This window comes from Gadus macrocephalus, chromosome 6 (assembly GCF_031168955.1).
Source record: "Gadus macrocephalus chromosome 6, ASM3116895v1".
Lineage (NCBI taxonomy): Eukaryota > Metazoa > Chordata > Actinopteri > Gadiformes > Gadidae > Gadus > Gadus macrocephalus.
In genome coordinates this window covers 23,262,430-23,283,145 of record NC_082387.1, presented here as the reverse complement: position 1 = coordinate 23,283,145, position 20,716 = coordinate 23,262,430, and the positions used below count along the sequence as shown (strand labels likewise).

Sequence of the window (20,716 nt, the reverse complement as noted above, 5' to 3'; positions counted from 1 at the left end):
TGTTCTTGCTGCTAAAGGTAAACACTGAAGTCGGTTCTTCGGCAAATTTTGGAAGACAGACCGCGCCTTTCAGTACCGCCATCAATGTACACTGTCAAACTCTCTTGACCTTTACAAATAGAGGGGTTTAACTTTAGCCATCCAAACAGAACACGATTTGATCAGACCCTGAGATGACCAACACAAAAGGCAATTGGAGGGGGAACAAACCTAGCACTGAAGAACAGGATGTACACACAACACACCTGCACTTTCTCTCTCAACACACCACACTATAAAATTACTTTTGTGAAATTAGATATGGTTCATTCCCCAAACGTTGTTGTATGACCTAAAAATATGAGGATATATCTGAGTCAATAAAAATTAATACAATTTTGGCATGTGTAATTATCTTACAATTAACAATTTCATATTTGCCTTCATTGCGTGGAGAGTGAGGGAACAAGTGAATGAGTGAACGTGTGAACCGAATCGAGCACAACCAGAGAGTGCTCTGGTGTAGCGAAAGAAACCATTCAGAGCTGTGGTTGTGTGGTACACAATGTACCCCAGAAGTACATCGTGTACGAGGGGGGCATCTACGTCCTGAACCGACACCATCAGATTCATCTCTGCCCGCTCACAACGCCATGAATCACACACCTGTCTGTGCACATTCCACAAGTCCCTGATGGACACACATCGCGCACACACACACACACACACACACACACACACACACACACACACACACACACACACACACACACACACACACACACACACACACACACACACACACACAGTTCCCCAGTAAACATAGACATTTTCACAAACAGGAAGAGTAATGGGATGTGTGTTTGTGTCTGTGTAAAATAAGAACCACAACAGCACATACTTTATTAATGTTTCTTTAATTTAAATATACATATACTTTCCCACCCTAATGTTAAATACCCCCCCTCCCCTCCCTCCCTAGTCCTCCTATTACATATATCCTCTTTCCACTGCTTGGGCTCCCCCCCCCCCCCCCCCCCTCCTCGCCCGCCCCCCCCCCTCCCCCACACCACACCAACAAAACCCCTCCCAGAGAAATGACGTCTGACTGGAAAACACACACTCTACTCTGTGCAGCATATTGCTTATTAAGACATTTGCGAAGAAGACATAAATTAAAAAATACTACCTCTTTCTTTTTTTTTCTACTCCTAAATCCAACTGTTATCACCGTACTGTAAGAAAAAAATGAATGAAGAAAAAAAAACACAGTGTCCCTCAGTCTGGCTACATTAAACCTAACCTGACCCCCCCCCCCTGCAGTTCATGACATGGTATGACCCTTTCCGACTTGGTGTTCTGTTCTGCCGTCCGTACCACTGTGGAGATTGCTACGTGGTGGGGGGGGGGGAGCGGGGCTTGCTGGGATAGGGAGAATGAGGGGCAGACTAGTTTGTCGTTACGGATCATTGTAGTACACCTGGTGGAAGGAGGAATAAAGTGAGGCTGAGCGCTGAAACGGGCCCCCCCCGATGTGCTTGAGGGGCCCATCGCCAGCCCTGCGTCTCAGCCAACTTCCTCACCACGAAGGGGTGTGTGTGTGTGTGTGTGTGTGTGTGTGTGTGTGTGTGTGTGTGTGTGTGTGTGTGTGTGTGTGTGTGTGTGTGTGTGTGTGTGTGCGCGCGCGCGCGCGCTCGGGTCGCATGCGCACATACAGTTACACACAACAACGGGAACGCCGTTTGAGGCGGTGACGTGGAGGAGGGGGTGGGGGGGGTCACTTGCAGGCAGAGTGAAGGAAAGCGTGATTCGCGCACTAGAGGAAAATACAGTTGTCGTTGTTTTTAAAAGTCACAAGGCATGCATGTTGACACGGGCGTGTCTGCGGGCTCCAGGTCCACTCAGCGTCCTCAGACCGCCCTCCAGCCTGACCCGTGTGGCCCCGCACCACAACCGCTGAGGCTCCTCCCCCTTCCTTTACCACACTGCTTGGAGCGCAGTGGCTCCGCCCCCAAAACAAGAAGGAGGCTTCTCGCAGGAGGAGTGTCGTGTGCGACTGTGTTTTTCATGTTGAGTGATGTGTGTGTGCGTGTGTGCGCGTGTGTGCGCGTGCATGAGTGCCGTGAATGTGGAACGTGTGTGTACTGGTCATTTAAAGTAAATCTGTTCCTGCATCTCTCACGGTCGGTCGTTCAGTTGTTCAGTAGATCAGTCCGTCGGACCATCCGTCTGTCCGTGTCTGACCAGAGAAGGGCTGTGTTTGGTGTTTGGTGTTGGGTGGGAGGGACGGGGGGCGTCGGGGCGTGACAGGGGCGTAAGGAGGCGTCGTGGGCGAGCGGTCACACGCGGGGGGAATATTTGGGGTTTCTTGGCACCTCGGTGAAGGACTTGAGCTCGTAAGGAATCCCCGTGTCCATCTCGATGGACTTACGGGAGAATAGCAGCCGCATGTCATTGTGCAAGTAGATCTTTCCAGACTTTGAACTCTGGAATCTAAAGCAGAAGGGACACAAATCAAAACGTGTCCTGGTGCGATAACAATCCTAGGATGCTGACCGTTCAGTCTGAACGTGTGTCTTCGTTAGGGCTTTGACATGTTATGAAGGGCTTTTTAAATAAACTGGTATTAGACCATTCTGCACAACTAGGCGCGGCCTATTAAGATGATTGTAGATTCGTCAAAGTGTGTGGTCATTGTAAAGGATCAGTATTGTTTCCATGACACGTCCAATCTGTGACCTACCTGAGGTGTATCAGGTAGCAGAGGATCCTCTTCCTCTCCGGGACTCTACCCCCTGCTGGCCCCTCCCCTTGGCCCTCAGGCACCTCCTCCACAGGCACCAGGAAGTTACGATGGCGGAGGAAGGTCATGTGATTGACAGGCATGTCCTCAAAGTTGTAGGTCACCAGGAACATCTTCACCACAGTTTTGTTGGGATTAAATAAGGTCTGTTTGGACAGACAGACAGACAGACAGACAGACAGACAGACAGACAGACAGACAGACAGACAGACAGACAGACAGACAGACAGCATTGGGTTAGTTCAACAGTTGCACATAATTCAGAGATTGATGTAACATTGTCTGAGGAAGTGTCTGATATCTTGCTATACTTGAACTGGCTACAGTGTTGACCACACAGAACAGTAACAGACACGGACGCCTCACACACACCTCGGCAGAGGGCTTTGGGTGGTGGGGCGCCAGTGTAGCAGGACTGCATAAGCAATGGTGGACTCATCACGACACTGAGCTCTCAGGGTGGCTTTAATGTTTGGATCAAGGTTGATTACCACCGCAGAACTGCATTATTTTCAGTAACAGGACAGCCTGGAGTGGTTTGCTCCAGTTAGGGCACAGTTTCCAACAATGAATAGAAAGTAGTTACTTTCATCTGTTACATAACTGTTTTTTTATCGATTTAATCCGCTGAAATAAATAATATTCTCCAGTGATGCTTTGAGCATATTGTTTTTGTGTTGTCAAGGAAACATCTGGTCGATAGTCCTGTTTGACCTTTGTTCTAACGTTGAATCACGCTGCTGGATTGGCAGCGTAGCGATGTGAAACTGTTTAAAAGGCAGGACTGTTCCGTATCGTTTAGGTCCCCTTGGGACCTAAACTTTGAAAGGTAAAAGAGGAGGAGCTACGATTTGTACTCCGTGCGCTGGAGAGCTAGCCAGACGAGGACTCACCACTTGAATGGTCCCTGATTTGGGTACGCTGTATCCTTTCTTCCCAAGCGGTTCGAGGGAAACCACGCCCTGCCCGGAGACAAACACCACACCTCGTCACACACTTCAATCAGCGAAATCACACCTCGTCACACACTTCAATCAGCGGGTTCACTCGAGTCCAACGCAAGACATTTCCATGTGAGAGGGAGTCGGGAGGTGGCTCGTGGGGTTTGGATTGTAAAACGAATACGCGAGGACCATGAGACTTAATCCAGACACAATGAGTCGAAACTAAGCTTTGACTCTGGATTGTAGAAGTGCACACGCCACAGATATGACTTTCACGTGAAATTCAGACATCCTACACATTGAACATGAAGTTGAATCATTAAGATGGAGCCAATGGCCTGACTGTTATAATGTAATGACAATGTAAGATGATCTAAGGCTGGGAAATATTGTTATTACGGCAACGATAATATTAAAGGTCCCATGGCATGAAAATTTCACTTCATGAGGTTTTCTAACATTAATATAAGTTCCCCTAGCCTGACTATGGTCCCCCAGTAGCTAGAAATTGCGTTAGGTATAAAACGAGCCCTAGCTATCCTGCTCTGCCTTGGGGGGAAAGGAACTTTGGCTTTGACTCCCTGAAGGACATGAACCGCGACATGGAGGAGAAAGGGATTGTTGCCCGCGATTGTCTCCCGCCGATGCCCACTGCCTGCTGCCCACTGCCTGCTGCCCACAACCGCGGCACCACCACCGCCCGCTGCTGAGGCAGTGGTGCTTGGGGATCCGGCGGGAGACAATCGCGGTCAACAATCGCGGGCAACAATCCCTTTCCATGTCGCGGTTCAGTCTATTTCAGATTGACGTGGAAGTGGAAGAACCAGAGACGTCGGAGAACCCGACGCAGTCGTTTGAGATTCATAATATCGGCTGGAAGTGCACACAGCTTTTGGCCGTGAAAATATCAATTATATGATATAGATATCTATGCATAATATGAAATTATTTGGATATAGAGCTCCAGGACTCCCGCCGGAGCAACCGGAGTGTTCTAGAATATTTACCAAACACGGCCAGAATGTGTGTGCGCCTCGACATTGCGATACATCCACTGTAAGCAGAGCGCATGGTGCTGTCACACCAAATTTGTACCGGCTGCCAAATTTGTACCGCCTACGTAATCTGTTGTCCGTTGCCAGGCAACGGACAACAGATTACTTAAGGGGTTGTCCGTTGCCAGGCAGGTTTCAAAAAACAATCGCGCTCATGTTGCCAAAGACGAAATAATATAATACAGATAACGGATCGCTAGATAACACTTGTTTTTACTTTATATTTGTATTGTATTTAATTTCGAATTCGATTTAAAATCGATTTAAAATCGAATTTAGCTAGTAAACTGAGTGTTTAAAGTGTATCATAGTCTAGCTAGCTTGTGTTAATTTAATTTCCTTAATTTAATTTAGATAATAGATCATAGGTAATAGATGGATGGATGGATAGATGGATAGATGGATAGATGGATAGATGGATAGATGGATAGATGGATAGATGGATAATCAATAAATGTCAATAAAATATACATGAATTCAAAATACCAACAGACTATCTGACGGTAATAACAGTGATGATTGAATTAAATGTATATATTTCAAGTTTAGTATCCGACAAAAACACATTTTTCCTTTCTCATCATTTTGAGGGCATATCTCCTCATCATAATTAATCAAGGCTGTACAACCGATGACATGATGCCAATCAAAGACGACGATAACGACGTATATGATAGCGTTGCGTTATCCCCCGGCCCATGCACACACGTACAGCTGGAGGGGAGGCAGGACTGACCAGGAAGGGGGAGGGGGCGCTGTGTTCCGAGATGTCGTAGTAGGTGACCTGGACGGGGAGGGTGGCGTGCTGAGGGCAGTAGGAGCCGCTGGCGCCGATCTCCGCCGTGAAGCCCTCGATCTGCCCCGACGGGGAGAAGCGCCCCTTCAGTATGGACTCCTGGGGGGGGGGGGGTCAACACACACACAAGACACAGTCAGCACTTCAGTCAGCACACACCTTAAAGGGCTTGCCCCCTTTCCGGTAGACCCCCATGGGACCTCTGAGATCATAAAATATGAATGGGTTTCAATGGAGAGAAAGTAATTCTTTTCTGGTTCCAGTCTTTATGTGCCCTGGATTACACATTTGTTGTTTATGGATTTTATGATCTTTCATGCAAAGGAGACAAAAAAAAATCTGCAAAGAAGTTTGATGATATTAGGTTGTGTGTGAGGCCGCTTTGTGATCTACAGCCCTTCGCTGCCCTCGACACGAATGATATACGTCACCACCACTCTGGTACAGACATGGCGATCTCTCTGCTCCACTAAAGCATCGAAAGAGGTGAGAACCATTATAAGTCGGGGCATGTGGCGAGTTTCAGTTATGCCGATGGGGAGATTGTCGGCTTTGTCCACGCCAGTCGCAGGGAGCGCGACGTCACATACGAGACGTGTAGTCTTTCTCGTTGTGTTTTCTCTACAGCCTTTAACTGAACAATTGCACAATAAACGGTCAAACTCTTGGCATGAAAAATGATCATTTAAATCCACAAACAACATATGTGTAATCCACACATAATAGAGTGTATTCGACACACTATTATAGAGTGTATTCTACACACTATTATAGAGTGTATTCTACACACTATTATCACACTATCTTATTGAAATCGTTTTTTTAGAAACCACATGAAAAAGCCCAAGGCAGATTTCTACACTTGTGGACCATAAAGTTAATTCTGTTCTATTCTAAACGCGAGATTAACATTTAAGACATACAGAAAATATGTGTACAAAATAAGAGTAGGTATATAGGTCCATTCATTTCTTTAATAATAATCAGGCCCTGGGCAGGTTAGAGAAAGCCCCGTTCAGGGAGGAGCAGGTCAGGGGGGACAGCAGTACCTCAAAGTTCCCCAGCAGGGCTCGACTGACGGAGGAGGAGGGCCTCGCCGTGCGTCCGCTGTCCGCACGCCGTCCGCTGCGGAGCTGCCGGCTGCAACACGCCCGACACAACGTTACCAATGATCCCACACACACTGAACACGCACCCAGAGCAGTCACTGCTAAACACACCCTACTGATGTTCACGCTTGATACATCGCCTCAATCCATTCCAAGGCTAGAGTGCAGAGAGCCAGACCCACCTCTTCAGTCGCAGCCCACTCTTCAGTCGTCGCCCTGATCTTGTGCATTCTGTTGCATTCTGAAGATAAAGATGAACAGGTTGTGATACTTTTTCTCCTTAATATCATTATGCTTCGTTTTACTGCCAAAAGCTGAACCGTAACATCACCCTACTACAAGGAACCTTCTAATAATAACTATTCAACTGGTCATTGCTCTGCTAGGGTCGGGGTCATCAGGTGACAGAGGGTGTGTGTGTGTGTGTGTGTGTGTGTGTGTGTGTGTGTGTGTGTGTGTGTGTGTGTGTGTGTGTGTGTGTGTGTGTGTGTGTGTGTGTGTGTGTGTGTGTGTGTGTGTGTGTGTGTGTGTGTGAGTGAGTGAGTGAGTGAGTGAGTGAGTGAGTGAGTGAGTGAGTGAGTGAGTGCTTGAGAGTGTGAGTGTTTTTACTTACACAGCACTGAGTACTGGACGTTGCGTGCAAACAAGTATTTCCCATGTTTAGGACCACCCACTCGTTTCCTAATTGTTTGCTAGCTGGCCTTTCTCTAGTGGTTAGCCCAAAGCTAGCAGCTAACCCTACGCTGGACTCAGGCCTCAGGCTGGAGACTACCCCTACTCTAGTGGCTACCCCTAAGCTAGCAGCGAGCTCTTCACTTACAGAGAGACCTCCCCCATCGGCTAGCCCCGCGCGGCTAGCTGACCCGGCGCTCTGTAGAGAGCGGGGAGCCCTATGTCAGCTGGGGCTGTCCTCGTCGCCCCCACACTCGCTCACAAACACAGAGGACATTTTGAACTGTTTCAGTACCTCCCTGACCTCCCTCGGTTTCTCCACACACGATATGAATCTAGGACTTCCCTCTCTGTTCTCCCTCTCTACGCCGCCTTCGGCCTCTCGTCTCTCTCTCTCCCCTTCACGCCCTCACCCTCACCCTTCTCTCTCCTGGTGAAAACCCCTGACCCCTGTGGTCCCACTGACCGCATCGGCGTGTGACACCTATGGAAAAGTAGCCCCTTTGTTAATATTAGCGCCCCTAACACCTCTCTCCAGGCAGTTGTAGAGTGTGTGTGTGTGTGTGTGTGTGTGTGTGTGTGTGTGTGTGTGTGTGTGTGTGTGTGTGTGTGTGTGTGTGTGTGTGTGTGTGTGTGTGTGTGTGTCAATGGGAGTGAAACAATAGCCGGGCCTCTGAATGGGTTCTCTTCTGGACCTCCTCTGTTTGTTCCAGCATGGTGTGAGCCGTTATTAACCATGACTCTGTGACGTTTGCCCCGTGCGCGCGTGCGCGTGTGTGCGTGTGTGTGTGTGTGTGTGTGTACCTTGGCGGAGGGCAGCAGGTGGTTCCAGTAGGGGGCGGCCTTGGCGTCGGTGCTGCGGCAGGAGGCCGGGCCGAGGCCGGGGGCCAGCAGGGCCAGGCGGCTCCTCTTGGAGGTGGAGGGGCCCTCGTCTTCCGAGCACGACTCTCCCGTGTCGCTGGGCGACAGCAGCCGCTTCTTGGCCGGGCAGTGGGCCCCCGAGGCGCCGAGGCGGAGCCCGTTGGGGCTGGGGGTCCGGGCCAGGCCCGGGGGGGCGGCGGCCTGGGTGGCGCTGCGCTCCGGCGGAGAGGACTCCAGCCCCGCCTCCCACTCCGTGGCCTCGCCGGGCTCCAGGGGCTCCGAGTGGTGCGGGGGGGAGAAGGGGCCGGGGGGGCCGGTGGGGCTGGCCGGGCAGGGGGTCTCGTAGCAGGCCACGTCGGAGGGCTGGGGGCCAGCCGGCTGGCCCCCCGGGGAGGAGCGGCCGTTTCCGCAGCTCTCTCCTCCGGGGCTGCCCGGGGAGTGGCCGGACCCCCGCCCCCCGCCGGGGCCCTGGGAACCCGTCGGCCCCGGGGGCTCGCAGCACACGGGGGGAGACTTGGGGGAGAGCGGGGCGAACACGTCGGGGACGGGCCGGGTGTGGTTGTGCTGGGCCGGCCGGCGGGAGGGCGTCTGGCTGGGGGACAGAGGCGGGGACCGGGGCGCCAGCCCCCCCTCAGGGTCTCGGGCCTCCATCAGTGCGCAGGAATAGGCCGCCCCCCCGGGGCCCGGGCCCCCCGTCAGCCCCGGGCCCGGGCCGCACAGCACGGCGCCCTCCTCCAGCTCCTCCCCGTGGGCGGAGTCCTGGAGGTGGGGCCGCTTGGGGGCCAGCTGGGGCTCCCCCAGGCCCCTCTTCAGGGCCGCCTTCTGGGGGTCCTCGCCGGGGGGGTCTGCCGAGGCGGAGAAACCCCCCAGGTGGGAGAAGATGGAAAGCTGGTAGACCTTCTGGAGCCTCAGCTCCTCCTGTCCGTAGGCCCGGGGGGCCCCCGGCCTCACGCCCGGGTCCAGGCCCTGGGCCGGGGCGGCGGACGGGGGCAGGTCCCCCTCCTGGGCGGGCAGCTCCAGCGGGGCCTCCTTTGGGGCGGCCTCCACGTGGATGTGCCGCATGCTGTCTGTCTACGAGAGTGTCCAACGGGGGCTGGGTGGCCAAGGAGCGCCGGTGGAGTCGCGCTGAAGAGAGTTCTAGAGTCCCTGCTGTGAGGTCACCGCCGTGAGGTCACCGCCGTGAGGTCACCGCCGTGAGGTCACCAGAGAGTGTGTCGATAGGAAGCTGAGCCTGGCCGCTCCGACTGGGAAGACAAGAGACAAAACCGGCTATTAATGGCTATTAATGGTTCTCTGAAGGTTGAGTTACTCAAAGAGAGATGTATATTTTCTAGTGCTGTCAAGCGATTAAAATATTTAATCGCATTAATGTCATAGTTAACTCGCGATTAATCTAAAATAATTGTATCTTCTAAATATCACTTGATTTTTTGCTGCTAGCCTTTCGGTTAGATCAGAGAGTGTTGAGAAGGACAGTAAGAAGAGAAACCCGCAGTGAATTCAACCCGGTCCACTTGACATCGGGTAGGTGCATGACAGTGGTAGGCCTACCGTTAAACTTCCATAGCCCAGGCTTTTATTTGTTTCAATCGCTGAACTTTCGAAAAAACTCTTGCTCAGCAAAGATGGAAAATACAATAACATTTATTATTTAAACAAGTATGTATATTCCTACCGTAAGTAGCAGGGGCGGACGGTGTATAGGGGCGATTTGGGCGACGCACTACCAACTGGGTGAAAGAGGATTTTTTTTCTAACAAATTCTATCGCAGCAAAAGTAGTTTTCAGTGTTCTAGACATATTATCTGTCATTGTCCAATCAGAATCGTCAGATTTCAAATGGTCCCGCCGCTCTGGGCGAATTCATTGACGTGGAAAATCACCCAAGGGTTCTCCCATTGACTGTCATGTTAAAACTTTCTTTTTTCAGTGTGTCATGAACAACCACACATAAAAGGTTGCCCATATTATATTGATATTTTATCGTATTTGTCTAAATGCATACTTTACTGTCGATAGATTTATGAGTGAAGTTACCAACGCAATAGATAAAAAACAGTGTTTAACATTAAAGGGGACCTATCGTACCACCAGGTGTGAGTGTGATTAGCCATGACAAGCCGTTTTCAAAATGTGCAGCATTGTGACATCACAGGTGGGCGTGTCCACCTAGATCTTTGCTGGATAGATGAGCAACGATTACTTCAGTCCACTGGGTAGGCTGGTAGACTGATCTATCCAGCACACATCTAGGTGGACACGCCCACCTGTGATGTCACAATGCTGCACATTTTCAAACCTGCTTGTAATGGCTAATCACACTCACACCTGGTGGTATGATATGCCCCCTTTAACATTATGCATTCCTGCCCAAGTGGGTATGCTGACATCTTTTTACTGGATAAAGTGTGAACATGTGCATCACGTAGACTACAGTACTGTACACAGCCTAACAAACACAGTATTGGTTTGTTTGCATTCAGAGACTGACCAGCTGCAAGAGCTATGAGGAACCGACAGACCAAGGACGGCTTTGACAGAAGAGGCAAAGCAGAGGCTGTCTGAAGAGGTCTGCGACACCATCCTGGCTCACACCAAAGCAAGGTTCTCTTTCACTGGCCACCTTGTGAGTGCTACCTTAGTACAAGGATATATGTTTGAAAGGTATTGCCATTCATTTCCTGCTGATGCTCTGAATGCCACTGTGAAGGCATATCCCACGCTGAACAAGGCAAAGCTCAAGACGGAACTGTCTCTGATCTATGAGAATCCTGAATCAAGTGTGCAGCTTCAGTGTGCATATTGTATGTAGTTCTCTGCAAACCTATGGTGGCATCATGCCTTCAGTGTGCATATTGTATATAGTTCTCTGCAAACCTATGGTGGCATCATGCCTTCAGTGTGTGCATATTGTATGTAGTTTTCTGCAAACCTATGGTGGCATCATGCCTTCAGTGTGCATATTGTATGTAGTTTTCTGCAAACCTATGGTGGCATCATGCCTTCAGTGTGCATATTGTATATAGTTCTCTGCAAACCTATGGTGGCATCATGCCTTCAGTGTGTCTTGAACAACCACACATAAAAGGTTGCACATATTATAATGATATTTTATCGTATTTGTCTAAATGCATACTTGACCGTAGATAGATTTATGAGTGAAGTTACCAACACAATAGATTGGCCGTAACACACTCACCCCTTTTAGAATCAAATTCTCTCTCTCTCTCTTTCTCTCTCTCTCTTTCTTTCTCTCACTCACTCTCACTCTCTCACAAACACACATATTGTATATAGACAGAGAGAGAATGTTAACTTGTGTATAATTCCCAATTATTATTGAGGTATTTAATCTTGCTGAATTCTACAAGGCAAATAAATTAAGTTAAAACTGATTTCCCCGGCTCCATTCGTCTTTGTAAGGACATTTTCTATTTTGTCTTTATTATTTTGTCAGAATGCACCAGAATGCTTTATTTGTATGGGAAAATCACAAAAAAAATCTTCGGGGTTGCCCTACAGGGGTTTGGTTTACAAACTTTCAGCCCCCCCCTAAAATGAAATTCACCAGCCGCCACTGGTACGTAGGCCTAAACACATTACCAGGCTATCGAATAACGCCTACACACACACACACCCACACAAACACATGCACGCACGCACACACACACCCACACAAACACACGCACACACGCACGGTGGCGGAGTGGTAATCGGGAGAGTCTGGAGAATTCCCGGTGGGCCGTTAACGTTCCGGGGCTGTCGGGCTGATTACTGCGGGATAACTATATTCACATTTATAAAAGTTCCTCGCAGCGCCGTCCGGCAGCCTGAGCCGTGCGCCCGCATCCTCTCGATCAGACGCAACGAAATGTCAACGTCGCCACCATGTCGATTTTGTCTAGAGGGGTGTAACTGAGCGGCCCCTCCCAAAGTGGTACAGCCCAGGTGGGCCTTGAACTGCGATTGGTCAGAAAGAACAGCATTGAACTCTCGTGCAGGCTCGAACAGAGTGACACACAAACACAAACACAAACACCCCTCCGTATCCTTGCTTGCCCCAACAACTTTGTGCGGCGTGCTTGTTGTTTTGTTTCCGGTGTAGCTAGATCCGGTATGGTGTTGTCGTTTTTCTAATGTGACTAGTTATTGCTAGACAGCAGGGGAAAAAACTACGTTTGCCAAGCCAAAAGAGCGTTAATCGCACGATAAAATTTACGCCGTTAAAATTGGTTTGCGTTAACGTCGTTAATAACGCTTTAAACTGACAGCACTAATATTTTCACATGAGCAATCATCCCTCAAACCCCCATACCTATAGTTCTGTAGCCAGCCAGCAGGGGGCGCCAGCTGACAGGCCCCTGCCGGCTGGCTGTCAGCACGATAACACTGATACCTGTTGAGGTCTCTCACCTCTGTGTCCGTCCTGATCCAACGCTGCCTGCCCGCCCTGTCCACATCTGCCACAACATCTGGAAGCTGTAGCCAGCAGGATTTACCGAGCCCATCTGCATGTCTCCATGGCAACTGCGGTGGGATGCCAAGTGGATTGGACTCCAGGTGGAGGTTGCAGCACCGGGGAAAAACACAGGGGAGGGCCTGAGTGAGGAAGAGATGGAGTTAGATCCCAAACTGGTACAAAGCTCACTTCACCACCTTTACTAGACTGTGGTACAAAGCCTATTGCACCACCTTGACTAGACTGTGGTACAAGTTGTATTAAACCACCTCCACCAGCCTGTGGTAAAAGGCCTACTGCACCACCTCCACTACTGTGGTACAAAGCCTACTGCTTAACTTGCACCCTACTACACCCTCCTCTCTATGGCTCTTTCACTATACACCAGTCTATCCTCAACTCTTATTGTTCGGGAAGGCTTACTTTGTATGTTTTCAGAGAGTGATATAATGGCTTCTCATGTAAACTCCAGTATGAATATGTGATGAAAGAAAAAGACAATGTTTCACAAAACGTTACCATAGATATTAAGTAATCTCCTCCTTCGTTTTTTGGACATTTACATTTGCTCTGAAAAGAGATTCGATATTCATACCTTAAAACAGAGTCAGAGGAGTGGGAGGTTCTTGAAAGGAAATTCTTCTAAACAGGAACAGGAAGTGGCTCTACTTAGGATCCCTCTGGGATTGGCCGATAGCCGGGCACCCCCTCCGATGCGAGCTGGGCGTAAGGTGTGACATGGCAGTGACATTATGACTGGAGCATTCCACTCAGAATTCCTGAAACAACATGGGGACACGCAAACAGATTACTCACCAATCACATCACTGTGATTGGATAAGACTAGGTCATGAAGGAACAATACATGAGAAACAATCAAATATGCAAAGTGAAAATAATCACATCAAGTAGATGAAGAGTGTTCCTGAAAAAATAAGGAGAGAAACAGAGAGAGGGGAGAGAAAGATAAATAGAGAGAGAGACATGTAGATAGAGAGAGAGAGACACCAAAGGCTTGCTGGTTCCCAGGCCTACTTGGACCAGAATTTGGAAATGAATCAGACGAATAGGGGGTGAGGAGTGGGGTGTGTCCCGGAGCTGTTGCCATGGCGACAAGACGCCTGATGACAACAGCTCCTTTGTGCTTTGCAGCAAAGAGGGAAAGACCGAGAGAAAGCAAGAAAGCACGAGAGCAAGAAAGAAGGAGAGAAAGAAAGCAAGAAAGAAATTGGAGAAATAAAGAATGAAAGAAGGTTTTCCCTGTACTGTTGTTGATTAGGGTCTGACATCTGAACCTTGACACATGGTTGTAAGGGACAGCAGTTCACTTTGGAATGGATCCATTTGAGAGCTAACAGTGCCAGCCAAAATACCAGAATATCAGCCTTTCTACTAATAGCTACCCAAGGCCGCTATTAAAAGACGAGTCACCTTTTCCCAACTGGGAGGAAGTGAACTATGTTTTGAAATCACGCCTGCATTGCATTTTTTTTACGGACAGATTAGCCATCGTTTTTCTGTTCATTGTTCATCAACAGTGGTACAACGCAGGTGGAGGCCGTTCATTAACTGAAAATAACGTTGGCTCCGGGGTTAAAAGTCACACTGCAGACCAACCCATGGAGTGAGAGAGAGTGTGTGAAGGATCATTCAACATCAATGTTTACTCAATGGTAAGAAGAGTGATAGAAAGAGTGAGATAAGGAGAGTGGAATAGGCAAACAACGAACCAAGAGTGTGTTTACAGAACTAACACAGGCCAGTGCTGGCAAGACAGTCACATACTAATCCACAGACATCATGCTCCAAGATTATAAGCAACATCATAGACTGAGTTAAACCCATCTGCACCCAGCAATGGCAGCAATATACTGTGCACCCTCAGAGACAGAGAGGGAGAAGCAAGAAAACATAGGACATTGCACCCAAACGCATGAGAACGTGACCGATGAACCCAGGCAGAGCCGTGTGTTGTACAATGGATTAGTTTGTACTTTCTTCAATTGTCTCCGGTAGAGAACAGGTGGCAAAGCGTCCCCTGGGCGTCTACCCAGAGGGCGACCAGGCAAGACGGAGCGGGGGAAGGTGCGCAGACCCACTCAGCTCTGAGGAGTATTTATAGACTCCTCAGGAGTCTAACAATTCACTGGGAATCCCTCAGGACTCCATTGTTGGTCGGTATTATTTCCCAAGTGTATTTCAAACAAGCTGTTGGGTTATGAGGGAGCTGGCATCCTTCAGGGTAGGGGGTAGGGAGCTGGCTGAAGCCAAGGCTGGTGGGCTTCCACCAGCCATGCACGATGGTTGTTCATGGAGCCTCAAAGCGAAAAAGTGAAAAGTAAACAGAACACACACTTAATTAATGAAGAGTACTATACCATGGCCAGGATAAATTCGGCAGGGATTCATGAACTACATTGTGTGCGTGTGTGTGTGTGTGTGTGTGTGTGTGTGTGTGTGTGTGTGTGTGTGTGTGTGTGTGTGTGTGTGTGTGTGTGTGTGTGTGTGTGTGTGTGTGTGTGTGTGTGTGTGTGTGTGCACGCGTGTATTCCAAGACCCCAGGTCAGAGGACCCAGGGCACTTCAGGACATGTGTGGGTGAATTTCATGTCATCGTCGGGACTTTGAGACGTTTGAGCAGCTGGTAGCCAGACCACTTGAAAGACAACGCAAAACTACATTTCTTCAATCCTATGAAGAATCAACCACAATTGTCATATTATTTCCCAATCAAATGGTACCTCTAATGTCAACATAACCTCCTCCAAAACAGAGCTGTTTCTATGATCGCTGTCACAAGGTAGAGAAGCAAGCAGGCATAACATTCCAGCAAATGGGAAATATGCAGGGGCCTGACCCACAGTGAAAGTAAGCAGTAGGCAGACTTACATTGAAACTAAGCAACCTGTAGTTGAAACTAAGACCTAAGGTGAAACTAAGCAACAGGCAGACCTAAGGTGAAAGTAAGCAGTAGGCAGGCCTATGATGTACTAAGCAGTAGGCCCTCCCAGTATCACCAGTCAAGCCTTTCTTTGGTAATGTGACACATCTCAATGTGCCATGGGATAGGCCAACTGATGTGTTAAAGGGCCCCTATTTTACCAGCCCTTGTGTGTCACATTGCAATAGACAGACCAGAATTCCATAGTATAGTAATTCCAATGTCATGTATTATATTGATTCGAGATGATCATGACAGTACATTACTATTAAATGATTGAGGATTCTACTACATGTTAATCATTCTACAGGAATATGATCAATCATGTGCACAAGTGCACGCGGTTATTACCGCATGCACGCGCACCCACCCACCAACCCACCAACCCACCAGCCCACAGGGGAGAATGTCCTTCTAGAGGTACTACATTACATATAGTATCTATTTATATCTATTATACTCTGACTCCGGGCACAACCACTGGGCCAGTTCCTCTGTTTACTTCCTGGTGTTCACTTCCTGGTGTCGTCTTCCTGCCTCCTCTGTGATTCGATGGCTGGTATGAGTACATTTTGGTGTCGACATGTACCACCACACGCTTCTGACACACATCGGGCTGAATCTATGGTGTAACCCGAGACCAGTGTTTACCAGAGAGGGTGCTCTGCCAGAGGTTGGGTATTAAAATACAGCTGGTTAATCTTTGATGACTATAAGGAACACGCAAAAGCAACTCTGGGTCCCCAAGGCACACCACAGCAACCGGTTTGTTTTGAAGAAAAAATAACAAAACCACAAAGGAACCACGGTGAAAACGCTTTAGCTTCAACGAAAAACCACAAGCATTTCTCAGCTCACTTCCACCTAAACTCCCTAGTGTGGTGAGTAAAGCACGCCCTTCCGCCTGACTCTACTCCTTCCACACATTGACGTGCGTGACCTTGCACAGGCCCGCTGTGAAGACCTGACAGCTTGTTGGATGGAGCTCCTCCCATGTGACCCTTGACCCCATCGTGTCTGTCGGGCTAAGCTAAGCCGGGAGACTGAGCTGATGATACACACGGAGCACGGCGCCCACTTATATTGGGTAGCGTTATCCCATCTGATGTGAGGAGAATGAAATGGGCCAACAACAAGGCATATTAAGTTGGTCCTGGAAGGGGACGGGGGGGGGCCCGGGGGGGTCAAGGCTACTTTCTGACACGCAATGTCGCTAGGGCTCCAAATTATGCATCCACATCTAAACAGGCAAAACACACAAAATCTACATTACCTGTTGATTGGATAACACAAGCTATGTAAAGTTGTACAGTCTGTTGTGTTTGTATACATTGTGTTCAAGGAGGGGGCATGGACTGGAGAGTCACACAGCACACACACACATACGCACACACACCCACCCACACACACATAGTGGCTGTTAAGTCGAGGGGGGGGTTAAAGCTAAACTGACAGTCGGGTGACATAGTTGCTGAGGAAGCAGTTTGACATACTGTCGCTTTCTCTATCTATGCCTGTCTATCTGTCAGCCTGTCTGTCTGTCAGCCTGTCTCTCCACGGCCACGGTCAGTCTGTGGGCCTGGCTGTCGTTGGGTTAATCAGAAACCATCATGCCTTTGCTCTTTGATTTGTTCCACACGTTTAAAAGTTAATCATCTGACCCACTGCCTCACTTATCACCCTTCTACTTTTTTTTTCACCCTTCTATCAGGCTGTCTACATCAGGCAGACCACCACAGTGTGGTGGTCGGCCTTACATTACTGTCTCGCTGAAAGAGAACTTGTCGTGACACTTACCCCCCGCAAACAGATGGTATCTTCCTCTCTCTCGCTCTCGTCTTTACTTCAGTTGGGGCTGCTCGCTCGCCCTCTTTCTCTCTAGCTCCTCAGCTATGTGGATCCGGGCTTCCTTCCTCCTGAATGGGTGGAGTTTCACAGAGGGACAGAGAGAGAGAGAGAGAGAGAGAGAGAGAGAGAGAGAGAGAGAGAGAGAGAGAGAGAGAGAGAGAGAGAGAGAGAGAGAGAAGACACACGCACAGATCGAGAGAGAGCAAGCGAGAGTGAGAGAGAGACAGAGAGCGAGAGCAGGTCAGGTTGGTATGCCCTCAGCAGGCTTGTGTATCATGGTAGTCCCAACTCAGTCTCTCTCTGGCTCTCTCCCTCTCCCTCTCCCTCTCCCTCTCTCTCTCTCTCTCTCTCTCTCTCCCGCTCTCTCTCCCTCTCTCTCTCTCTCTCTCTCTCTCTCTCTCTCTCTCTCTTTCTATAAAGAATAAAACCCCATCAACAAGCCCCCCCCCCCCCTTCCTTATGAATACAAACAGGCTCTTCACACACCAGCTCCCTCTCCCTCTCCTTTCTCCCCTCCTCCATGTTACTGGCTCTTCTCTCTCTCTGTTGGTATTTTCCTCTCTCTCTCTCTCTTTCATTCTCTCTCTCTTTCATTCTCTCTCTCTCTCTCTCTCTCTCTCTCTCTCTCTCTCTCTCTCTCTCTCTCTCTCTCTCTCTCTCTCTCTCTCTCTCTCTCTCTCTCTCTCTCTCTCTCTCTCTCTCTCTCTCTCTCTCTCTCTCACCCTTTCTCTGAAGAATGATCACGCCTTTCATCTCATTCTGTCCTGTCTGGTGACGAGTTTTCACCTCTACCATATCTCTCTCTGTGTTATTCTCTCCTCTCAGCTGGTAGAGCGAGCTGGTCTCTGCCCACTCAGCACTGAAGGCATAGAGTGGAGCGAGAGGGGGGCGGGGAGGGGGTTGAATTCCTGCGAGCTGATTGGCCAGAGGAAGGTGGGGTTCAGCTGTGATCCTGATTGGTCAGAGTGATGAGGGGGGTTAGCACCAGCCTCTTACTCCTGTTGGGCCTGTTTTACAGACCAAAGAACCATGTGTTTTTTATGTGTGTTTTTATGTGTGTGTGTGAACAGCAGGGAATCTGTTAATGCCTGAGAGAGTAAATATGCAAACACACCCACCCACACCCACCCACACCCCCACAGACAGATGATCTGTGGTCACAAAGTTAGCGCATTGGAAAACTTTATCAGCTGAGCTGCAGAAGCTGGCCACACTTCGTGTGTGTGTGTGTGTGTGTGTGTGTGTGTGTGTGTGTGTGTGTGTGTGTGTGTGTGTGTGTGTGTGTGTGTGTGTGTGTGTGTGTGTGTGTGTGTGTGTGTGTGTGTGTGTGTGTGTGTGTGTGTGTGAACTAATAAGGAACAGCATGTTGACTTGCCGTGCGCTATTTCAGACAGTCTGCTGAGGTTAAGGTTGCAACCAACCGTGTGCATAATGTTTTTACACACACACACACACACACACACACACACACACACACACACACACACACTTTTGCTTATGCAGGAAACCCCAGTCACAGTCTGATTGTGACATTGTTAATATATATTAACTATAAATAAAAACGCCTACGTCAATAAAACATGGATACATTTATATACATAAAACAAATATGCCGTTGCTATTTGCCCTACACTTTTTCTATAGGTCAGATATCAACTTTAGTTTTTCATGCTTGCCCAATGAAATGTTATCCGCAAAGACAGAGAGAGACCCAGAGTGAGATAAGGACAGAATACTGAGGGAGATAAAGAGAGACATCTGAAGCTATTTGTGTGTTTCTATTCTGAGGGAAAAGAAGAAGCCCTTCCTGTTGTAAAATGGTTCTGGATTTAAGCAACGTGACGATGTCGCTGAAGGGCAGCTGCTTTTAATCGTCCTTCTCTTCCTGGCTTGTATATTTGTGTGGGATTATAAAACAGTCAAACAGAGATAAGAACAGTTACACACACACACACACACACACGTGCTTGAACACACACATTGTACGTGGTTGTGCGTGTGGTTGTTAATATGCATGTGCGCATTTCCCTGGGTGTTTGTTTTCTTTTATTATGTTCAAGAAAAATAAATCTCCCCTCTAATTGATCCCTCTCCCTCTGTACTCGTCCCCTGATCCCTCTCTCGTCTCTCGACCTCGGTCTTCTCAATCCACTCTGCGCTGTGAATACGCTCAATGAATCACCGTGAAAGAACCCCCCCCCCCCACACACACTGACACACACACTTTGCAGGAACCAGGGTGAAGGTCAGTGAGAGTTAAAGGGTTAATCCCCAGGACAGCCCACAGCCCTGCTCACCCTCCCCCCACGTCGACACACAAACACTGGGTCAGCCCCCCCACCTATTATCCAGAAGACCCACCTACTTGTGTTATTTACAGTCACAATGTGGTTGATATATCCACCAACGCATTATCCATGACAATGGCCAGATCAACGAGCGTGCGCGTGTTACACTGGACGACCAATGGCAGTGTCGGTGAAAGGTCCATCTCTTGGCTTTGCTCCAAGGGCACTTTTACCATTTTTCTAATTGACTGTCTGGTGGGCGGAGTAAGAGCGGTGTGGCCACTGCATCTCTCCCCACAATGCTTTGTGTGTTCACCGTGCAGCTCGTTGGGATTCGAACAACGTTGTGATTACGATCACAGAAGAAAAAACCACCTGTGCCCACCGGACGAGGCCTGCCCGTTCTGGACAGTGGTTCAGGGGGTCACGGCCCCGCTGCGGAGCGCATCTTAATCCCCCAGTACTCCACGTGTTCCCAGAGCAGCGAGGAGCACCGAGACTGAGTGGGGGTACCGGGAAGGGGAGGGTGGTGGGGGTTCTCAGACACAAAAGAGTAGATCTCCCAGACATTCAATGATGGAGCAATCAAGGACAAAAAAAAAAGAGAGAGGGAGAGAGGGAGAAGGGGGGTGGGGGGTGGGGGGGGGAGAGAGCGAGAGCATGGCAAACTGCCTCGAAGCATAGGATTAGGCTTAGCTGCTAGCATGATGCTAATTGGATAGCACTCATTCATTTGGGATTCCAATTCTACATTATAAGCAAAAAAAAATAAGCCAATTCCAGAGCATACACAAAACACCCAGTAAACTAACCACCCACCACTATATAACCACTTAATCACTAGTGCAGTGCAAGTCCACAACGAGCCTGTTTGAAACAGGCCAGTGGCAGTTGGCCTCCCGTATTGCTGCTTTCTCAAGGGTCTCTGGGCCAAACGACGTCCCCCTTGACACTGCCCTTCC

At 49.1% G+C, this 20,716-nt stretch overlaps 1 protein-coding gene across 1 annotated transcript in view; it reads right to left on the bottom strand.

Annotated features, from left to right (window-relative positions):
• Positions 1 to 125: 125 nt before the first annotated feature.
• LOC132460093 (atos homolog protein B) overlaps positions 126 to 20,716 on the bottom strand; it is a 25,336-nt gene continuing 4,745 nt past the window's right edge. The window contains exons 2-10 of the mRNA XM_060055121.1: positions 13,274 to 13,457; positions 12,633 to 12,818; positions 8,163 to 9,463; positions 6,869 to 6,927; positions 6,627 to 6,717; positions 5,518 to 5,676; positions 3,676 to 3,744; positions 2,723 to 2,928; positions 126 to 2,472 (exon numbers count right to left, since the gene is read on the bottom strand). Coding sequence (XP_059911104.1) covers positions 2,319 to 2,472; positions 2,723 to 2,928; positions 3,676 to 3,744; positions 5,518 to 5,676; positions 6,627 to 6,717; positions 6,869 to 6,927; positions 8,163 to 9,281 — 1,857 coding nt within the window. The 5' untranslated portion in view covers positions 9,282 to 9,463; positions 12,633 to 12,818; positions 13,274 to 13,457 and the 3' untranslated portion in view covers positions 126 to 2,318. The remainder of the gene's footprint in view (positions 2,473 to 2,722; positions 2,929 to 3,675; positions 3,745 to 5,517; positions 5,677 to 6,626; positions 6,718 to 6,868; positions 6,928 to 8,162; positions 9,464 to 12,632; positions 12,819 to 13,273; positions 13,458 to 20,716) is intronic.